This window comes from Colius striatus, chromosome 6 (genome assembly GCF_028858725.1).
Source record: "Colius striatus isolate bColStr4 chromosome 6, bColStr4.1.hap1, whole genome shotgun sequence".
In the NCBI taxonomy this organism is placed as follows: Eukaryota; Metazoa; Chordata; class Aves; order Coliiformes; family Coliidae; genus Colius; species Colius striatus.
Genome location: NC_084764.1, coordinates 29,843,679 through 29,864,694, shown reverse-complemented (window position 1 = coordinate 29,864,694; position 21,016 = coordinate 29,843,679). Strand labels below are relative to the sequence as shown.

Here is a 21,016-nt window from a genome sequence, read left to right as displayed (position 1 = left end):
CTGAGTGCCTTCATCAGACACATACAGGAAAACCAAGGGTACAGGCCTTTATAAAGGTCAGCATGTCTTTATGGAAGGCAGGTCCTGCTTGACTAACCTGATCTCCTTCAATGATATGATGACTTGCTTAGTTGATGAGTGAAAGGCTGTGGATGTTGTCTACCTGGACTTTAGTAAAGCCTTTGACACTGTTTCCCATAGCATCCTCCCAGAAAACAGGCTGTCCATGGCTTAGATAGATATACTCTTTGTTGGATGAAAAATTGGCTAGATGGCCAAGCCCAGAGAGTGGTGGTGATTGGAGTTAAATCCAGTTGGTGGCCAGTTACCAGTGGTGTTCCCAGGGCTCAGTGTTGGGCCAGTTCTGTTTAATACTTTCATCAGTGGTCTGGATGAAGGGATTAAGTGCACCCTCAGTAAGTCTGAAAATGATATAAAGTTGAGCAGGTCCTACTTGAGGACAGGAAGGCTCTTCAGAGGGACCTAGACAGTCTGGATTGGCCTGAGACCAATTGTATGAGGTTGAACACAGTCAAATGCTGAGTCCTGCACTTGGGTAACAATAACTGCAGGCAATGCTACAGGCTTGGGACAGAGTGTCTAGAGGAAGAAGACCTGGGGATGTTAACTGACAGCTGGCTGAACATGAGCCAGCAGTGTGCCCAGGTGGCCAAGAAGGCCATTAGCATCCTGGCCTGTATCAGAAATAGTGTGATCAGCAGAACCAGGGAAGGAATTCTGTACTTGGCACTAGTGAGGACTCACCTTGAATGCTGTGTTCAGCTTTGGGCCCCTCACAAGAAAGCTACTGAGGTTCTGAAGCATGTCCAAAGAAGGACGTAGAAGCTGATTGAAGGGTCTGGAGAACTGATGAGGAACAGCTGAGAGAACTGGAGTTATTTAGTCTGGATAAGAAGTGGCTGGGGGTAGATATGATCACTCTTTATAGCTCCCTGAAAGGAGGTTGTTCTTCACTGTGAGGATGACAAAGCACTGGAACAGGCTGCCCAGATGGGTTGTGGAGTCTCCGCCTCTGGAGACATTCAAAACACATCTGGATGAGTTCCTGTGTGACCTACTCTAGGTAGTCCTGCTCTGGCAGCGGGGTTGGACTATCTGATCTTTCAAAGGTCCCTTCCAACTCTTGAGATTCTATGATTCTGTGATTCTGTGAAGTGGGAGCTGGTCTCTTCTCCCAAGTAACAAGTGATAGGATGAGAGGAAGTGGCCTCAAATTGCAACATACGGCATTTAGATTGGATATTAGGAAAAAACTTGTTCACTGACAGGATTGTTAAACAGTGGCACAAGCTGCTCAGGGAGATGGAGTCATGATGCCTGGAGATATTTAAAAGATGTATAGATGAGGTGCTGAGGAACGCGGTTTAGTGGTGGGATTGGCAGTGTTAGGTTAGTGTTTGGACTTAATGATCTTGAAGTTCTTTTCCAACTGGAACCATTCTGTGATTCTTCCCTGAAGAAGCAGCCACGGAAGTGTGAGAAGACACATCCCACATACCAAATCTGAATGAAATCTGGGAAGTGCACTTTAAATACAAACTCTGAGCCACAGTATGTGCTGCTCACATTGATAAAAAGGTCTGTTTCAAACAATAAGCCATTACAACAAATCAAAAAAGCTGAGTGGAAGGAGACCTGAAGGAAAGAATCAGCACAGCTTGTCGATCACACTAATATGGGAAAATGTCCCTGCATCAGACTCTGAGGCTTTATGGGGAATCTGTTTCTTTATCCATTACCCATAAGATCTCAACAGGGAATGAAAACAGTTGTTTCTCATCTGTTCCTGGTAAAATTTCAAAATGTTTTGGCCCCTTGGTGGGATGATTCCTGGAGATAATGTTTATAACTTTTCCCTCCTTTTTTTCTTTTTAACAAAATCTTTTCAACATCTCTCAGGCTAGAATGGATTTGTGCTCTCTGTGAATGCTATTCTCTGCCCCTTAGATCAGTGGAAGCAGAAATAGAGATTGCTTTAGAACCAGTGGAAATATTAGCAGGAACCTTGGAATTTGTGCACAGCTTTGAGTCCAACAGAGAAATAATAGCATGCAGTAGAAATATATGCTGAACTGCCTAACAAGTGATTTCTTTTCTAAAAAGACAAGTATCACAAAATTAATAGTCAGGACAGAAACTAAGGCAAAGAAAGAACAGGCTGACATTTTGACTTTAGTGTATTTGGCAAGGTTCATTCATTATGTTTAAATGGGTGTCTCCTATGCAATCAATTCTGACTTCTTCAAGGAGGTGGGTATTTTGTGACGTTCGTTCTTCTCTATGTTATGCTTCTGTACTTCAGAGATAATTCATCTATCTCTCATCTGTTAGAGGAAGAAGATGAAAACCTTGTAGTTCATGTATACAATTTTGTCTTCTTTGCACACATCCCTTCCAATACGGACATAAAATAAGGGATTTTACCATCAAAAAGGGAGGAGCAAAAAGAGCAAAATAAATTCATTGAGCTTCTAGAATAAACAGAACTGGAGTGTTGATTATTTCCTTATGGTTCAGCTACAGTCATGGAATGTAATATTAATAGAAACAAGATTGATAGAGTCTGTAAAAAACTTCTGGAAACACAATTAACACTAGTGATTATGTAGTATTAATTCCCATTACCTAGTGGTTATGGTTGTAAGGGCTTGAAAGTTAATGTTAAGACACTTCTTCACCGTTGTTCTCTATGGAACACAGGGCTAGATAGATCCTCCTTCCCCAAGGGTGTTAGCTGACTATGGCTGTCAGCTCCAGGTATGCTGAAGAGGCCCACAAGTGAATATACACATGGCACTTGTGACCCTCAGGCCAAGCAATAGCTGTACATTCAGCATATCTCTGTTAGCCTATGTGGATGTCCAGGCCTTCTTCAGATGCAATGCAGCACATTACTATGCCTCAGAGGCCTTTTGCCTGAATGTTGAGAAAACAAATTCCTTATTAGGCAATGCAGTATCACACAGATAGATACGTGTGATCTTTTGTGCAAATGGTTGCCAAGGCCTTTGGAATAAACATGAAAAGAAACAGCTGATATTACAAAACTGAATTGCAAATCTTGCGGCCCTGCAAACTTACACATATACAAGTCTTATTACACATTGCCTGAGTGACTACATTAAGGTGATTTATGAAGATATAGAAAATTCATCCCTGTCAGCTGGGGCCAAGAAGGATAAATTACCTGGGAACAGCCTATCATGCTTGTTCTTAGTACTTTTAAAATTACAGTTAACATTTATTTCTATGACGTTAAGATGTACAAGGGAGGTTAAGATCCTCAGCTACTATAGAGCTGTGAACACCTGCATTTAATAATCATTTGCATGTCTCTCCCCTCTTTAATCCGAGGATTTAGATTCCCTTTACAAATATTTACCAATTAAGCAGCTCAACAGACTATGCTATGGGAACACGTTTATATTTTACGGTTGTGCAAACTAAGAATACAGAAAGGCTAAAGGATTTATCCACAGTTATATCAGAGGTCAAAGGAAAGTGAAATGTCAGGAGCCAGGTGTCTTGCGTTATATAGGCTTCAGTCAGTCCATTTTTTACATATATATTTCTCTTTGAGTGAAATCCTCATCAAATGGAGAAGTCATTTTTCAGGTCAAATCTTACATATTCATAGATTTTTTTAAAGAGAGATGGGACTATTGTGATCCTCAAGTCTGACCTCTTGTAGAATACAGAGGATTTCCATGACTTAATTCTTTCTTTGAGTCTGGGGGCTGTCAGAGACTAGAATATTTTAGGAGGAAAACAAAAGCAACAATAAAAAAAGCAAAACAATCCCCCCCAATTCTACTAATGGAGACTCCACTGTACCCTTGATGAAGTTTTGTTAATAATCAGGACCCTTACTAATAAAGTACTTGCCTTATCTCACTTGACTTCAATTTCTAAATATAAGCTGTTACTTTACCAATAATATTTATTTAATGGGATTTTGGTTCCTGAATGTCATATGGGATACAAACCTAACTCCCAAAGACCAAGTGAGTGTAGTTTTTTGGTTTTTTTTTTAAAAAAAAAAAAAGTTTAGAAGTGTTTATTCTTGTATCTGTGGATACTTTTATTATCTTTACAGATGACTAATCTCTTTCCAAAATCACATTCTAACACAGATCTATTGGTTAAAATGTCTGCAGTTTAGTTATGCAAGATGGAAGAGAAGAATTCCTGTGAAATTTGTGTACATATTTGATTGTCTTTCTGCTCATGAATGTTCAGACAAAGGTCACAGAAGGTGTTGATTTCCCCTTTTCATAGTTGGTGATTGATTTTGTATATTTTAGCATGTCCTTTTCAGAGTTGTCTCACCTTGGGTAAACAGTCTCAGTCTCAGGATTCAGTGTCTCTTCAGTGAAGACGTTTGACCAATCTATTAACATTATTTTTCTTGAAATGTGTTTTTGTTTGTGACTTGCCACTTTTTTTTTTTTTTTCTATGGGAAGCTTGACTAGGACTCAGTAAACAGTGGAAAAAGTGACTCATTGATTGTAAACTAATCCATCTTGCAATGCTTTGTGCTTCCTCCAGAGAGTATTAGCATGCAAATATTTGAGGAACAGAAATGTTGAGAGGAGTGATTTAAGACAAGCAAGATTTCAGTGTCAAACTTGGGGATTTAGAACTGGTATGATAGTAAGCTATGTAAGCAATAGGATTTAATTTCTATTCCCTTTATTGAACACTGTATTTAGCTCTTCAGCAACATGAATTAGAAAGCATATAAATGAAAAAGCTATGATGTTGTTAAATGTTGATAATTACACACATTTGCCATCTATACAAAGAGGCCTACATATGATAATGAAACTTGTGTGTTCAGTGATACTACTTCATCTGATTCAAATGCAGAGTCCCTTGCTGATATATATAGGTCTATGTAAGAAACAGATCTGTAACATTGGTGTGTTTGCTTGTGAGTATAAAGTAGTCAAAAGTCATAGGTAACTTTCTGACTGCAAGTTCGTGCCTACTTACTTCAGTTGTGTCCTAAGCACTGCTCCTGAGCACAGTAATACAGTGAATGCAGAGGGGACATGTGGAAGGAAGAATTGTCTTCTTGAATCCTCTAATGTCTAAAATAAGCATCTGGTTCATTATTTATTGCTATTCTTTTGAATTTTAGCAATCATAACTACCTGGTTATGTATCATAGAGGACAATGTATCCTGTTCTGTGGCATTATCAGGAATGAGGATTGGCACTTAACTCTCCCATGCGATAATTCAAAAGCTACTTAAGAAGATTAATTTGTTTTTACAACACAGATGTTTCACATGTCTAGATGATTCATCGCATTTTTTGAGACAGTAAAATTACTTGGTTAGATAGCATGCTGTTGACAGAGCAATGGCCCAGTACACATAGCCTTGTTCACACTTTTCTCTGTCCAAACTCCAAGCTCAAATATTTTCTGTCTTACTGCTTATATAATAAAACAGCCCAAGACAGATTATTATCTTAAGTGTTTGATAATAGGTCTCTCTCCTGGAGCTGCTCTCCAGCAGGTCAATCCCCAGCCTGTATTGGTGCATAGAGTTGTATCCATCCCTTTGGATAGAATGGTAGAAGATGGAGAAGGCATCAACCCACAATCAGTTCTGCTTGGACTTGGTACTGTTTTAATCCTGGTCAGTTTAGTGATGTAATTAACAAAACAGGCCCACCAGTGTGTTGCAGCTGAAGAGAGGAAGTAGTCGGAATAAATGTATACATCTCCAGGAAGAGAAAGAACGGAAACACTACAAACTGCTTTTTCTGCCCAAACCTGCACCATATCAAACTGTGCCTAAGGTGTGTGTCAGATCTCTGCAGCCTGGCTGGACTGGATGTGGAAAACAGATCTACAAGCTGCTGTGATTTATCTTGACTGTGTCTCATTGCAGCCACCACACAGCCAGCCAATGGCTCAGCACAGCTAAGCAACCCAACAGTGACTGTTGTTGCACCAGTCACAGCAGTTCTCAGATGATCACAGCAAGTTGTTTGGTTTACACATCTTGTGTTATATATGTGTGTATATATATATATATTTACACACACACATATGATCTTGTTTGCAGGCAGGGAGCTTGCTGCCCTGTCAGCTGCAGCAGGGAAAATCTCCATGCTAGGAGTTTCACTCAGGACTCCAAACGTGGGATTTGAATCCAACAGTCTCTTGCTTGGTACTCCCATTCACCCCCAGCCCCATTAGGATGGCGGAGGCCCCAGCGAAATGGGAGTAAAAAGATAAGCAAAGTTGTTGCAGATTAAGACAAAGGCAGGGAGGACTCGCTGCCAATTACAGTTCTGGGCAAAACAGACTCCAGTACTCAACTTAGAGAGGAAAGCAGGAAAGTTTATTCTACAAGAAAGAGAACGGAATAAAAGCAACAAGGGAGCAGGATGGTGAGAAAATTACAACCAGCACTTTAAGATCTCCCTCCCCCATCCCTCCTTTCTTCCCGGGCCCAGCTCACTGCTCCCGATATCTCTACCTTCTCCCCCCTCAACGGCTCAGGGGGGCAGGGAGTGGGGGATGTGGTCAGTCTCTGACAGATGGGCTCTGCCGCTTCTGTCTTCTCAGACAAGGACGACTCCTGGCATTCTTCCCCTGCTCCAACACGGGGTTCCTCCCCCAGGACACAGTCCTCAATGAACTTCTCTGGTGTGGGTTCTTCCCAACAGCTGCGGCTTCTGCCGATACAGGCTCCCTCACACAGGACATGGTCCTTGGTGAGTATCTCTGACGTGGATTCTTCACCACGGTTGCAGTTTCTGCAGTTGCAGGGTCCCTCTCTCGGGACAAGGCCTCTTCTGGGCATAAGTTTAATGAGCTGCTTTGTCGTGGGTTCCTCCCCACAGTTACAGCTGTGGATATTGGATCCCTTACTCTGGACACGGCCTGCTCCAGCCATAGTGATAAAAGGTCTCTTCTTCGGGACATGGCCTCTTCCAGCCATAGTTTTAAAGAAGAAAATCACTGCCCTTGGCTCAGGGTCTGCAGTGAAGTGGTTGGGTCCCACCGCACGGGACAAGGCCTCCTTTGGCCATAGTCACTGTCCCTGGCTCGGGGCCTTTAATGAAGTGAATCGCTGCCCCTGGTCTGGGGTCAGCTTTAGCAAAATGAGTCTCTGCCCCTGATGTGGGCTCATTATCAAAATGAGTCTCTACCACTGCTGCGGGGTCTTTAAAGGAATGAAAATAAATCTCAGCTTCACCAGTTCTCTCCATAGAATGCAGGGGAGTCTCTGCTCCAGCACACCTCCTCCTCTCTTTCATCACTGACCTTGGAGTCTGCATGGTTGTTTCTCTCACTGTTCCTACTCCTTGCACCACCACTGGCCAGAAGAAAAAGAAGGGGCAGAAAAAGGAAGAAGATGGAGGAAGAAACCTCCTCTTCCGGCTTCTTCTTAAAAAGTGATCGTGGAGGCGTCTAATTGGCTCAGCCCCAGAAGTGGGTCTGGCTCAGAGCTTGGGAGAGTTGCGAGCAGCTTCTTACAGGAGCCATCTTTACAGCCCCTTCCACCTTACCAGAAACAGCTGTCATGTCAAACTATGACACCATCTAAGCAAAATAGGGTTAATCTGAAGAAAAGTGCATTGCCAGCTTGTAATGGTGTGGGTGACAATCACACAATCACAGACTCTTAAGGGTAGGAAGGGACCTCAAAAGATTATCCAGTCCAACCCTCCTGCCAGAGCAGTACCACCTAGAATAGGTCACACAGGAACTTGTCCAGGTGCATTTTGAATGTCCCCAGAAAAGGAGACTCAAAAACACATCTGGGCAGCCTGTTCCAGTGCTCCATCACCCTCACAGTGAAGAAGTTTTTCCTTGTGATTCTTTGAACCTCTTATGTTCCAACTTGTACCCATTGGACATCACAGAGAACAGCCTGGCTCCATCCTCCTGACAATACACCCTTTACATATTTATAAACATTAATGAGATCACCCCTCAGTCTCCTCCAAGATAAAGAGCCCCAGCTCCCTCAGCCTTTCATCATAAGGAAGATGACCCACTCCCTTCATCATCTTTGTGGCCCTGCACTGAACTCTCTCCAGCAGCTTCCTGTCCTTCTTGAACTGAACTGGACACAATATTCCAGATGTGGTCTCACGAGGGCAGAGCAGAGGGGGAGAAGAACCTCTCTTGATCTACTGCCCACAGCATTTCTAATACACTCTGGGATGCCATTGGCCTTCTTGGCCACGAGGGCAGATTGCTCAATCATGCTCATCCTGCTGCCCACCAGGTCCCTTTTCCCTACACTACTCTCTAAGAGTTCATTCCCCAACCTGTACATGGGGTTATTCTTTCCCAGATGCAAGACTCTACGCTTGCCCTTGTTGAATTTCATTAGATTGCTCCCCACTCAACTCTCCAGCATGTCCATGTCTTATTGAATGGCAGCACAGCCTTCTGGTGTGTCAGCCACTCCTGCTAGTTTAGTATCATCAGCAAACTTGCTGACAGTGCCCTTGGTTTTTCATCACGGTCATTAATGAATATACTAAACAGTATTTGTCCCAGCACCGACCCCTGAGGGGCTCCACTAGATACAGGTCTCCAACTAAACCTTGCCCCGTTGCCAAAACCAAAATGCTTAAGAACTGAGGCTACAGTCTTTCAATGGTTTTTCTCAGAAGGTGAGCACGCAAGTGTGATCTACAGGAATGGGTTCAGTGTATGTGCTTCTATTTGTCCTCATTTATACATGTAGTTCAGTGTTTGCTGTCCAGTTCTCTGCTGCCCTTGTGAATCTGGAACTGAAGTGCTTTGCATGTCACTTCAGCAATGCAGGATCATCCCTGGCCTTCTTGCTGTGGGAATGTGCACCAATTTCATGCTTGGTGTTTGAAATGTGGCAGCTCTAAAGGAGTAATGCAGCTCCCCTGATGCTAAACATTGTGCAGTGTCTGTGGGTTGGACTGACATATTGGATAAGATGAAAATAATGTGTATTTAGAGTAGTTTGGTCTTCTCTTGCTGCCTGTAAATGTTCAAATGGTCTCTACTGGTGCTTGCCAGACACATATTTTTTGAATGAAGCAGTAAGCATCTACTTATTTCTGAATTCCCAAGTAAATATAGCAGAGACCAGTAAAAATCACCACTGGAAATTCATATAGGCTTTACTTGACTTTCCAGTAGGCCCCACAGCTTTCAGTTATTGCCTACAGAAATATTCCACTGGTTAGAAATACTTCAGAAGTGTGGGCTAAACGAATAAAGACCACCAGGGGTGCACAGGATATAACTGCAGCCATCCAGCACCCCTCTGCTCCTGGGATATGGTTGTGTTGATCCGAGTCAGTTTCTACAAGGTGTCTCTACTGATCATAGGCTGTTGAGCATGGCACAGTCCCAACTTAATCAAATAATTGTACCCTTGACTGGAAGTGAGGAACAGACTAGCACGCATTTCAAGAGATATGTGTACTGCTGTACCTGATTTGGAGGAAGATTTTTGTAGGGAGACAGTGTGTGTGGCTGGTACATGGGGAATACCACATGGATGTGCGTGTTGTAGGCATACAGATACACCTACTTGGTTTGTAATCCTGTGTCACTTGCAATCTTGACATCAAGACTAGATGTCCTCAATTTGGCAGCATAAAACCAAAGCTGAACTAAAGCAGAAAGCCCTGAATGATTCTAATTTGTGTAAGCAGGCAGAATGGATTTTCCAATGGAATGGCTTTAAAGGCAAGGAATTCTAAAGATCGTAATCATCTCCAAAGTTTCACAGAATCCCAGCATGGTGGGGGTTGGAAGGGGCCTCTAGAGATCATCCAGTCTAATCCCCTGCTAAAGTAGGTTCCCCTCGATCAAGAGGCCATGGCAATGTGTACAGGTGGGTTTGGAAACCTCCAGAGAAGGATACTCTACACCCTCCCTTGGGCAGCCTGGGCCAGGGTTTGCTTCTACCTTCAGCCTTACAGCTATGAAGCTTGGAATGATGCCTTGTGACTGTCCTGACTGCAAACTCTGGGGCTTTTTGCTTAATACAAACCTGTAAAGAAATATTGATAGTTGACAAATTACTACTTCATTTGTCATCGCAATCAAGATGTCTCATCTTTGTAACCAGCGTAGACAACTGGTGAGACTGTGGGCAAATGCTTGAGTGCCCATTGCATCTGAATTAAGGAAGATATACCCATGAGAAGGAATAAATGGTACATAGACTAATTGTGCCCCTAGCTATGCTTTCTGTTTTTCTCTCTCATGGGTGGAAAACTTCAGATGGAGATTGTGTATGAACACTTGAGCTCCTTCTGTGTAAAATGTCAGGGAAAGAGCTTTACAAGGCAATTCATGGGATATTTTTTTGTGGAGGGATGGAACTGTGCCAGAAGTGGAAGCAGGGTTTTTACACTTGTCTAGAAAAGGGATAAATCTGCAGGAGAACAAGACATCATCTGTTCTCTTGCTCTGAGAACAGCTTGTTTTTTGTGAGATGTGACCCATCACATGGGAGAGCTTTGTCAACAATGGAAAAATGAAGAGAAATTAAAACTTTCTGGATAACCTACAGTTCCCACTGGTCCCAAATAAAATGGTATGCAAGCACCTCTCTGACTTTAGATAGCACATGGATAATCAGTCCTCACAGTATGGTGACAGCATCAGTAACACAGATTGGATTCAAAGAATTCAACAAAATACCAAACTTGTGCTGCTCTCATCTGCTTTGGAGTGAGTGAGGAAAAAAATCAATACTCATTAGATTAGCTAAGTAGGGACAATATTGTTGGGACTGAAAGTTATTTTCTCTTTTCCATTTAGAGCTTGTGAATGATTTTGGGTCTGTCCAGCTGAGCCTTTGCCAAGGAGACAAATGATGATCTGGGGGTTAAGACTGAAAATGGTCTGAGGTTTGGTTTGACTTCTGTGCTGTTCCACAGGCTCCTCGTGTGACCTGGGGAATATTCTTAACCTTTCTGTAAAGTTGAGGCAACACGTCTCCTTTTACCATACTGCACGTCTTTAGATGGGGAGTGATTCTGGGCTGGTAGTCTCTGTTTATGACCAAGTTCAACTAAGTCTGTCTCCTTTTGTTCCAGGTGGACTTGAATCTTTCTTGGATTTGGTTTGATGATGGTGTCTCATCATTCAATGACTGGAGCTGCTGTATGAGGTTGCTACTGTCTACTCCCATTGGTTAAGGTGGGAAATCAGAGGGGCTGCTAAATCTCTCTGGGACTCTGGTGTGGTGGATTGACCCTGGCTGTAGTTACCGTGTGCCTGCCAAAGCTGCTCAGTCACTGCCCCTCCTCAGCTGGACAGGGGAGAGAAGATACCTAACAGAAAGCTCATGGGTTGAGATAACGATTGGGAGATCACTCAGCAATTAAAACCAAACTCCACTTGAAGAAAATTAATGTATTGATAATCAGAACAAAGAAAGGTAATGAGAAATAACAACTAAATCTTAAAACACCTTCCCCTTACTTCTCCGGTCTTCCTGGTTCTCTACCTCTTCCACCCCAGCAGCACAGGGGGATGGTGAATGGGGCTTATGGTCAGTTGATCACACATTGCCTCTGCCACTGCTTCCTCTCAGGAGGAGGACTGAGAGGGCCCTCCAAGGGAGACATGGGCCCCATCAGATAGAGGGAAAGCGTCTTAGCAGCTGCTCACAGAAGCCACCCCCACAGTGCCCGTGCTACCAAAACCTTGCTCTGCAAACCCACTACATGCTCCTTCCTGCTCAGGGCAGGAGGACTCCTCACATTCCTTCCCTGCTCCAGTGTGGTGTCCCTCTATTGTGCTAATGGACGGGGTCAGCACAAAGGACACAGACATCAAGTCAAAAGGAAATAGGCTTATTTTTATTTATGTTTAAAGCAATAAGATAACAAGTGAAATAATACAGCAAGTTTTGTTTAAAGCAGCAGAAAGAAGAAGAAAGGTGATGTGCCTAATCATTACTATGTCACTTTCACACAAGGCCAGCAAGTTTCATGCCTCTAGACAAAGAAAGGAGTAACATCTTGTAACATCTATCTTCACTAATAGTTACATTCTGTCTAAGTTACACGTTTCACTAATAATCCTACATATTTCACTAATGATCAGATAGCAATTTTAGATAATGTTTGGATAAGAAGTTAATCTGGAGGTCAAATTTGGTTTGGGGTCTATTGTTCAGGCTTCGCCCTCCCACAGGAGCCCCCTCCCACAAGAGACAGTCCTTCATTAACCTCTCTGAAGTGAGCCTCACCAACACAGCTCCGCCTGGACACTTCTTTCATTCTGTCAGCCAGCAGTCTTGTGATGTTGTCTTTCAGCTTACCAAAGCCACTCAGTGCCAATTCATGGGCAGCACTGTCCTCCACCAGCTGCTGGAAGAGGTTGAGTGGTTCAGCCTCTCGGAAGCCAGGGGGCAAGATGATCTCCTTGGGCACCTTCTCATTGCCAAAGAAGAAGTGATTGAGGCGCTTCTCCTTCAGGCACCAGTGCAGGTACCCCAGCACATCGTCTAGACGGCACAGGAAATACCTCTTGCACCACTTTGACAGGGGTATGAAAGTCAGGAGGTGCATTATAACTGTCTTCATGACATCGGTGGAAAAGACAGTTCCCTCCAGAATGCAAGTGCAGAGATGGAGGCAGGAGAGGTGGATGCTGTCATGGGGGGCGTTCTTGGCCACAAGCAAGAAGAACTTCGCCTCTGCCACATCACAGCTAGGAAGCCATGTCGTTCTTGAGCTGTAGAGGGAATTTGGTAAGGTCTCGCTGGTCAAGAATATTTCTGAGTCACCTTCCTGCACCCCAAAGATGAACTCAACAAATAAATTTATCTGGGAGGCATTTGTCAGCTTCATCTTACAGGAGCGTGTAGAGGATTCCAGCTGCATCTGGTAGAGATGTGGATGAGACAACTCCTCCCAGGCTGATTTCACAAGCTTCTGGAACCAGAGGGCAGTTTCCTGCACATCTAGGTAGAGGTCTGTGCAGAGGGTGGTGAGGAGGCTATAGCTCTTATTCCTCCTCAAATCATCCTCAGGATCATGGAGGAAGCACAACATGTTCTCCCCCAGCTGATTTCTGTTGCACGTGCATATCAGCATGACCTTGACGTGGGGCTCCTCTGGCAGGTAGAAGGCATGCCCATAGGGGGCCTTCAGAGGCACAAGCACACGGAAAGCAGTATCATCTTTGTGTGGGTTCCAGCCTTCGGAGGCACTGTCCAAGATGATGAATGGCTGCAACACTGGGAAGAAGCTGTTTGCCAAGCGCTCTTGGAATATACCAAAGAGTTTCTCCACCATGTTCTCTACTATCTTTCTGTCACAGGTCAGGTTGGCCAGTGGCAACTGGAAGCAATCTGCAAAAAGTGTGTCCAGATTCCACGCAGCTTCAGGACCCTCTTCACTTTCTTCTTCTTCATCCTCTTCTCTTTCATTGCTGGAGTTGTCCTCTCCACCGCTGCTGTCTGGTTTATGGCTCCTTTTCCTGAGCCACCAGAAGAGCCCCAAGAGCAGGACCAGGACTGCAGCAATGACCCAGAAATACGAATGCTGGAAGACAGCAAAGAACTGGGCTCTCCAAGCAAAGCTGTGCTGCTCCTGCTGCTCCATCAGCCAAGTGGCCTTCAGGCTCAGATGCTCCTTACGCTGCTTGAAGCGCTCACGTGTGACTTCATCCAGCCCATCGCTGACCTTTTGTGGTGCCAGGATGAGGAATGATAAAACAGTCGCGAAGCAGCACATGAGCTCCACGTCCTACAGGAGGAGGGAAAGAATGGGTTCAGTGAGGTGGGAGGGAAGGAGCTGGCAGTGTGGAAAACAGGGCCAGGAATGGGGTTTGGTGGGAGAGCAGCCAAGGCAGGTGGGAGGCAGAAGGCCTGTGCCAGCCCTTCTAGCGGCTAGGCCCTGGGTGCGAGGGCAGAGCCCACCCCTGGGGCCCATGTTCCTGCCCTGATCCCCCTGCTCCCACCACCTGTGTACTCACCACTGTCCCAGAGCGTAATGGGCCTGTGCTGCCTGTGAGTCTCTTTGCCCCACGATTACATGGCCTCTGATGTCACAGACACCGCAGCCCCTCATGGTAACCGGGTAACCGTGGCCCTCCCCTCCGCAGGCTTGACGGCCCACAGCTGCCCCAGGCAGCCAAAGGACTGACCCATCCTGACATTTCCTCAGTAGTCAGAGACTGACAAACTGGGGAACCGTGAGAGTCACAGACTCTGGTGATGTTCTATTTGGAAACCATAGCACAGAGGACGAAAAGTCCTGAAGAGAGTGACATGTCCTCAAACTGGTTATTGTTAAATATCGTTGCTATGGACAACTCTTGTTTTAAACAGGATTCGTATCAGCATGTAAGGTTGAGGGAATACCTTGTTGTAGCTGGTAGGATAAGGGATGACAGCTAATGACCTCAGATGGTTATACTGCTGTACAATACACCTCTAGGAAGAGACCTCACTTTCGTGTGAAATGTGGCATCACTTTCTTAGAATGAGTCAGACAGAATCATAGTATCTAGGTCGACCTGCTGCTGCAGGAGGGTTGGACTAGATGATCTCTAAAAGTCCCTTCCAACCTTACCATTCTATGATTCTCTGATTCTCTGATTCTCTGATTCTCTGATAGTATCACTTTGGTTGGAAAAGAGCTTTAAGATCCCTGAGTCCAACCACTTATCTCACACTGTTAAGCCCGCCACTAAACCATGTCCTTCAGCACCACAGCTATATGTCTAAATAACCCCAGCTCTTTCAGCCACTCCTCATAAGACTTCTTCTCCAGACCCTTCACCAGCTTCATTGCCTGTCTCTGTACACGGTCCAGCACCTTGATGTCCTTCTTGCAGTGAGGGGCCCAGAACTGAACACAGTCCTCCTCGTAGGAGGACGATCACTTCCTTGGTCCTGCTGGTCATGCTGTTTCTCATATAAGCCAGGATGCCATTGGCCTTCTGGGCTGCCTGGGCACACTGCTGGCTCATATTCAGTGAGACTAGATATATCTGTGAATGACAGGAGATATGGATGAAGCAATGGCAAGTGGAAGCTGGAATGGGACAAGATAAAAATGTCCTTCCAGGGAATTTTAATCTTCACCATAACTCTGATTTTTTTTGTTTTTGTTTCTTTGTTTGTCATTGGACAAATCTTTGAGCTTTTATGTCTCCGTGTCCTCATTGATCAGATGGATAAACTGAGCATTTGAATGCATATAATTCCCACTGTAAGGAAGGTAATTGCGTGGGCTAAGTGCTTTGGAGGAGATACTGTGACGGAGGTAGATGTGGGTGGGAGTCCTGGGGAATGTCCCCTTGGCAGGCAGCCTTGGCAGGTGTGTTCAAATAGGATTGGGTTGATGTGTACCAGGGAATGGACAGAGATAATCAGGGGCAGAAAGTCCGACAGTGTGTGGTCCGTGATGACGGGAGACCTTTGGTTGTAAAAGGTGCTCTGAGATTCCATTGGCAGTGAAAATGTTACCTTGGTTGCTGGCAAACTACTAAGTATTAGGGATTTTTTTTAACAGATTAGGTGAAGATCGTTTGGGTTATAAATTTGCATCCAGACCTCCAGATTATACTTGAATAGGAGCTAGAGGACTACATCTTTCTGTGCTGTGACCTCTCCCACTCTTATAAACCCGACACGCTGTAAGGCTCAACCTCTGTGCACAACAGGTCCTCTTGGAGAATGGGTACAGGCTTCTTCTGGAAAAACACTGTATTTTGAAGCAGATTGTTGTATTTTAAGAGAGGAGAGAGATTTTCCACAGCTCACTAAGCGTATTGAGAGGCCTATTATAATAATAACGGCACATTGTTAATAATTAATCCCTGTTATTAATAGAGAGACGTTCTAGCGAAGGATGCTGAGGTTCTTTCCAAAATGCTTCTGAATTTTTAACTGTTTCTGTCTGATAGTGATGTCACTTACACCTGTCTGTATCTGAGTACGTCTGCAACCTCTCCGTATTAAATGAAGGAAATTTAGTCTCATTATGAAGTTACTCTCGAGAGTCCATTACTAATGAAGCTGCTTCTTGTTTATTTTTGAAATTGCTTATAAACAACTTACATTATAAGTATACAATTACCAGAGAGTAATTACAGAATTACTGTAAACATACTGCAAGTTAATATTCACGTGAGTCTTTTTCTAGTTCTGAGGAAGGACACTACTGTGGCTGCTGGTGCACTATTAAGCAATGCATTGTGTCAGTGACAAGGAAAAGAAAAGGTTCACGTAGACATACCTTTATACAGAGATATTGCTGCGTTCAATCCAATGTGTGCAGCTTAGTTCAACAATGTCGTTTGACAGCCTGACACCTGTATTTTTGGGAAGCCTAAGGTTAAAGACAGCTGAAGGAAAGTGTTTGAATTCTACTATGAATATATTACCATAGGTGTGCTGTCATCTAAAGCAGAAAGAAATAAGTGAACTAGTAAAACAAATGACTTGGAAATCCATAGTGTGTAGCTCATTCATAAAAAAATATTCTTTGTTTGCTTAAACTACATTTTTACACATTCTTCACACAATTAGGAATTGGCTAGTGGTCTAAATTAAATTGGAATGATTATAGACCAGTAAAGTATTTCCTATTTCCATACTAACGCTGCACTTTTTGTGGATGAGTTTTACTCAGTTTTGCAAGGGCTAAATGACCAGAAGAATAACTGCAGTTAGTAGTAGCTCTTAAGGTACAACTCTTTCAGAACTGAGTAGTAGAGAACTGAAAATTTACAATAAAAATTGAAATAGTTGAAACCAGGAGTCTCTTTTGAAAATGTAATGTAAATGTTACTTCCCTCAACCTGCCGGCCACACTTTTCTTGCTGCATCCCAGGATGCCATTGGCCTTCTTGGCCACGAGGGCACATTGCTGGCTCATGTTTAGCTTATTATCAATCAGCACTCCCAGGTCTCTCTCTGCAGAGCTGCTCTTCAGCAGTTCGACCCCCAGCCTGTAGTGGTGCATGGGGTTGTTCCTTTCCAGATGCAGGACTCTGCACTTGTCCTTGTTGAACCTCACGAGGTTTGTCTCTGCCCAACTCTCAAGCCGGTCGAGATCCTGCTGAATGGCAGCACAGCCTCTGGGGAATCAGCCAGTCCTCCCAGTTTGGTGTCATCAGGGAACTTGCTGAGAGTACACTCAGTCCCCTTCTCCAGGTTGTTGATGAAGATGCTGACCAAGATTGGCCTCAGAACCAATCCCTGTGGAGCTCCACTGGCCACAGACTTCCAACTCGATTCTGTGCCATTGACCATCACCCTCTGGGCTCTGTCATTTAGCCAGCTCTCGATCCACCTCACCCTCTACTCATCCAATCCACATTGCCCGAGCTTTCTGATGAGGAGACAGTGTCAAAAGCCTTGCTGAAGTCAAGGTAGATGACATCCGCTGCTCTCCCCTCATCTAGCCAGTCAGTTATGCACTCCTAGATGGCTGTCAGGGTGGTCAAACAGGATTTCCCATTGGTGAAGCCATGTTGGCTCCCCCTGATAACCGTCTTTTCCTTTGTGTGTTCAGTGATAACATTCAGGATGAGTTGTTCCATCACCTTTCCAGGGATGGAGGTGAGGCTGACCGGCCTGTAGTTTCCTGGGATATCCTTCCTGCTTTTTTTGAAGACTGGTGTGACATTGACCTTTCTCCAGTCCTCAGACACCTCGTCTGTCCTCCATGATTGTTCAAAAAGGATGGAGAGAGCAATCATATCAGCCAGCTCCCTCAGCACTCTAGGATGCATCCCTTCAGGACCCATTGACTTATGAGCCTTACACTTGGCCACCAAGTCTTTAACCTCTTCCTCTTCCACCTAGGGCAAGTCCTCTGCCGTCCTGACCATCCTGTTATCCTTGCTGGACTGGACTTCCGGAGGGCCGGCCTTGACTGTAAAGACTGAAGCAAAGAAGGCATTCAGTACTTCGGCCTTCTCTGCATCATCGGTCACCAGGGCACCCTCAGTGTTTAGCAGTGGGCCCACATTCCCCCTCACCATCCTTCTGCTGCTGATGTACTTGAAGAATGCCTTATTGCTGTCCTTAACATCCCTGACTAAATTTAAAATTAAGCTCTGTAAAACTGAATGCTACAAACTATTTTTGGCCTAGATATTTCAAAATGATCCAAAACTAATGTGATTTCAAGACTGCAGTTTTAAGGGCTAGCTATCTAGTGAGGTCTGACCATGCAGTGATGTGGTGATAATGACTACATGACGTGCTAACCCAAGTGATCTTCAATATATTTATCTGAGTCACAGAAAAAATTATTCACCATGTTTTCGTAACTCCTTGAGTCTGACTGTTACCTGTGGTTCACAAAACTTATCCCATCTGTCGTGGTTTGGCCCAGCTATCACAGCAGCACCACAACAGTCTCTCGCTCGGTGCCCCCATTCACCCCCACCCCCATTAGGATGGCGGAGGCCCCAGCAAAATGGGAGTAAAAAGATAAGCAAGGTTGTTGTGGATTAAGACAAGGGCAGGGAGGACTCCCTGCCAATTACAGTTCTGGGCAAAACAGACTCCAGTAGTCGACTTAGAGAGGAAAGTAGGATCTTCAATATATTTATCTGAGTCACAGAAAAAAATATTAACCATGTTCATAACAACCTCATTACTGAAGGTGGCATATACGCTTGTACTTCCAAGTTTATTTCTGTAATATACAGATGTCTTGGATTTGTCTAGGATAGGGTTAGAAGCTGGAAAGAAGCTGGAAAGAGACACAGTCAAGACAACTGACTCAATCATAGCCAAGGGAATATTCCATACCATACGACATCATGCTCAGCATATAAACTGGGGGAGCTGGCCAAGGGTGGAGAGGGAATGGGCTGGTCATTGGGTTCCAGGTGGTGGGAGATTGCATTGTGCATCACTCACTTTGTGTATTCTTTTATTTGTCTTGTTATTATTTATTTTCTCTTTATGTTGTGCTACTAAACTGTCCTTATCTCAGTCCATGGGTTTATTACCTTTTTCTTATAATTCTGCCCATCTCACTGAGGTGAGGGGTAGGAGGGAATGAAGAGCTGATGGTGTTACTGGCTGGGCCTAAACCATGACTAGAAGCAGCAAACTGTGGTGTTGAACAGATGCTCAGAAACTGTGCATATGTTCTACTATTTTTCTTTAATATACTTATTTTCACATTACATTCTATACTGCATTGGACATAGGACTATCTGTTGTCGTCTGGGAGTGTGTCTGGAAGAATGATAGGTGGTCTGTTTTCTGCAGAAATTCCAACAAAATTAAATGGAATCATGGCAAAGCCTTTTTTCCTTCTTGCTCACAAAAGAAAGTGTTTTTATATTTTCCATTGCTTCCGCCTGTCTTCCAAACTATGCCCAGCTAGAGCCAACAAATGAAGCAGAGCATTCCCATTGAGTAGTATCTCCTTATATAGATAAGACTTGTAGTTATAAATATTATCGTAATAGAGCTTTAAGTTAAAAAAGAATGGAGATTAGGAAAGAAAGACTAATACACATTTTTTGAATATATTTAAACTGAGAACACTCCAGTGAAGCAGAATGATGCTGAACGTAAGATAGTAAGAAGTGGAAGATATTTTCAGGTATCATGAGTTGTAGAAGGCATATGTTTTTGCTGCAATAATTGTGAGGCAACAGAAAGAAAACCAGTTTGATCTTAAATCTACTTTGATTACCCAGATCACAGAAACCATCATGGACCACATTTGGAAAATGTACAGTGAAAGAATGAAAGTGTTTAACAGGGAATCTGAGGCATCAAGGAGAAGGAGAGATGAATGCTGGCCTACAATACTAAAAAAGTAATGCGTGATTTCTCATATACTTGTGTTTATTTTTGCAGATTCTTTGAGGATGCTTTATGCTTGATGACCAGTACTCTAGAAGCTTTTTATTTCTAAAGATGTGTCCGCAAAGGTTTTACAGCGTGTGTAGCAGAGGTGGTTTAAATGTGAATTCTTAGATATAGATTCTGAGGAAAGTTAAAAAGTTGATCAAGAGCAATGAAATACAACAGCCAACTGACAAAGTTTAATTGGGAAAGATTCTGTATGAAGTACAGAACAATGAAGGTTTTTCTTCTAGGACAGAGATGACAAATTTATATTCACTTCTTGCTTGGGCCGAGGATTTGTTTAATACTTATTTCCTGTCTACGTCTGACCAAAAAAATCAGGGTCAGTCGATTGTGGGTACTTGATGAAGGACTAAACTGAAAATGGGAAGACTTGAATTTGTAACCCTTGAAAGGAAGAGGATGTCAATGCCGATGATAAGCATTTACAGCTATATATAGGGGAAGATCAAGAAGAGGACTAAAAATCCAGGGATAACACTCAGATATGTAGGGTAACGTTGCACAAAGAATTCAAATGACATTGTCTAGTGTATTCTTGATTGTTCCTTTAGTCTTGCTCTGTTTTTGTTACACACATTTCTTCCACTGAATAAAGCGGAAGATTGTAAAAATGTGGGCTTTTTTTCTTCTTTTGAGATTTAAAGAAGCATGTGGCAATGTATCATCTGCACTCAAAAATCGCAAGAATTTGAAATCCTTAACAAAACTGTTAGGAAGATCCAGCTATGTATCTCATAGCTCTCCCACTGGGTGAAGACAGGGCACCGTTTGGTGAGTGTATTAGAAAAGTTGACCAGTTGATGCAAAACCATCTTGCATATGCTGCTGATTTCATTGCAGAAGCTGCAACGCAATAGAGGGCTGAGATTTGAAAGAAATAGAAAACTAATAGGACTTAAGGTAATAAAGAAAAAATGCTTATGGTTATCTGCCAGCAGAAATGTTCTACATGAGTATACCCAGCAGTTGATGATCGTGAACATCAGAAGATCGTTACTTAGAAAGGAGTGACAATGAAAAAGAAGATAAAGATTTGGTTACAAATGCAAACACCTATAGAGGTCAAAGAGTAAAGGTAGTTTAATTATCTCATATTCAGAAGACAGTTTTGGAGGTTAGGACAATGAGAGACAAAGAAGCTGTG

The 21,016-nt window shown here is 43.5% G+C and overlaps 1 protein-coding gene across 1 annotated transcript; it reads right to left on the bottom strand.

The window, feature by feature from the left end:
• Positions 1-12,172: 12,172 nt before the first annotated feature.
• On the bottom strand, positions 12,173-13,747 carry LOC133625674 (inositol 1,4,5-trisphosphate receptor-interacting protein-like 1). Its single transcript, XM_061998831.1, has one exon. The coding sequence runs from the start codon at positions 13,745-13,747 to the stop codon at positions 12,173-12,175; it is 1,575 nt and encodes a 524-aa protein (XP_061854815.1).
• Between the last annotated feature and the right edge of the window lie 7,269 nt (positions 13,748-21,016).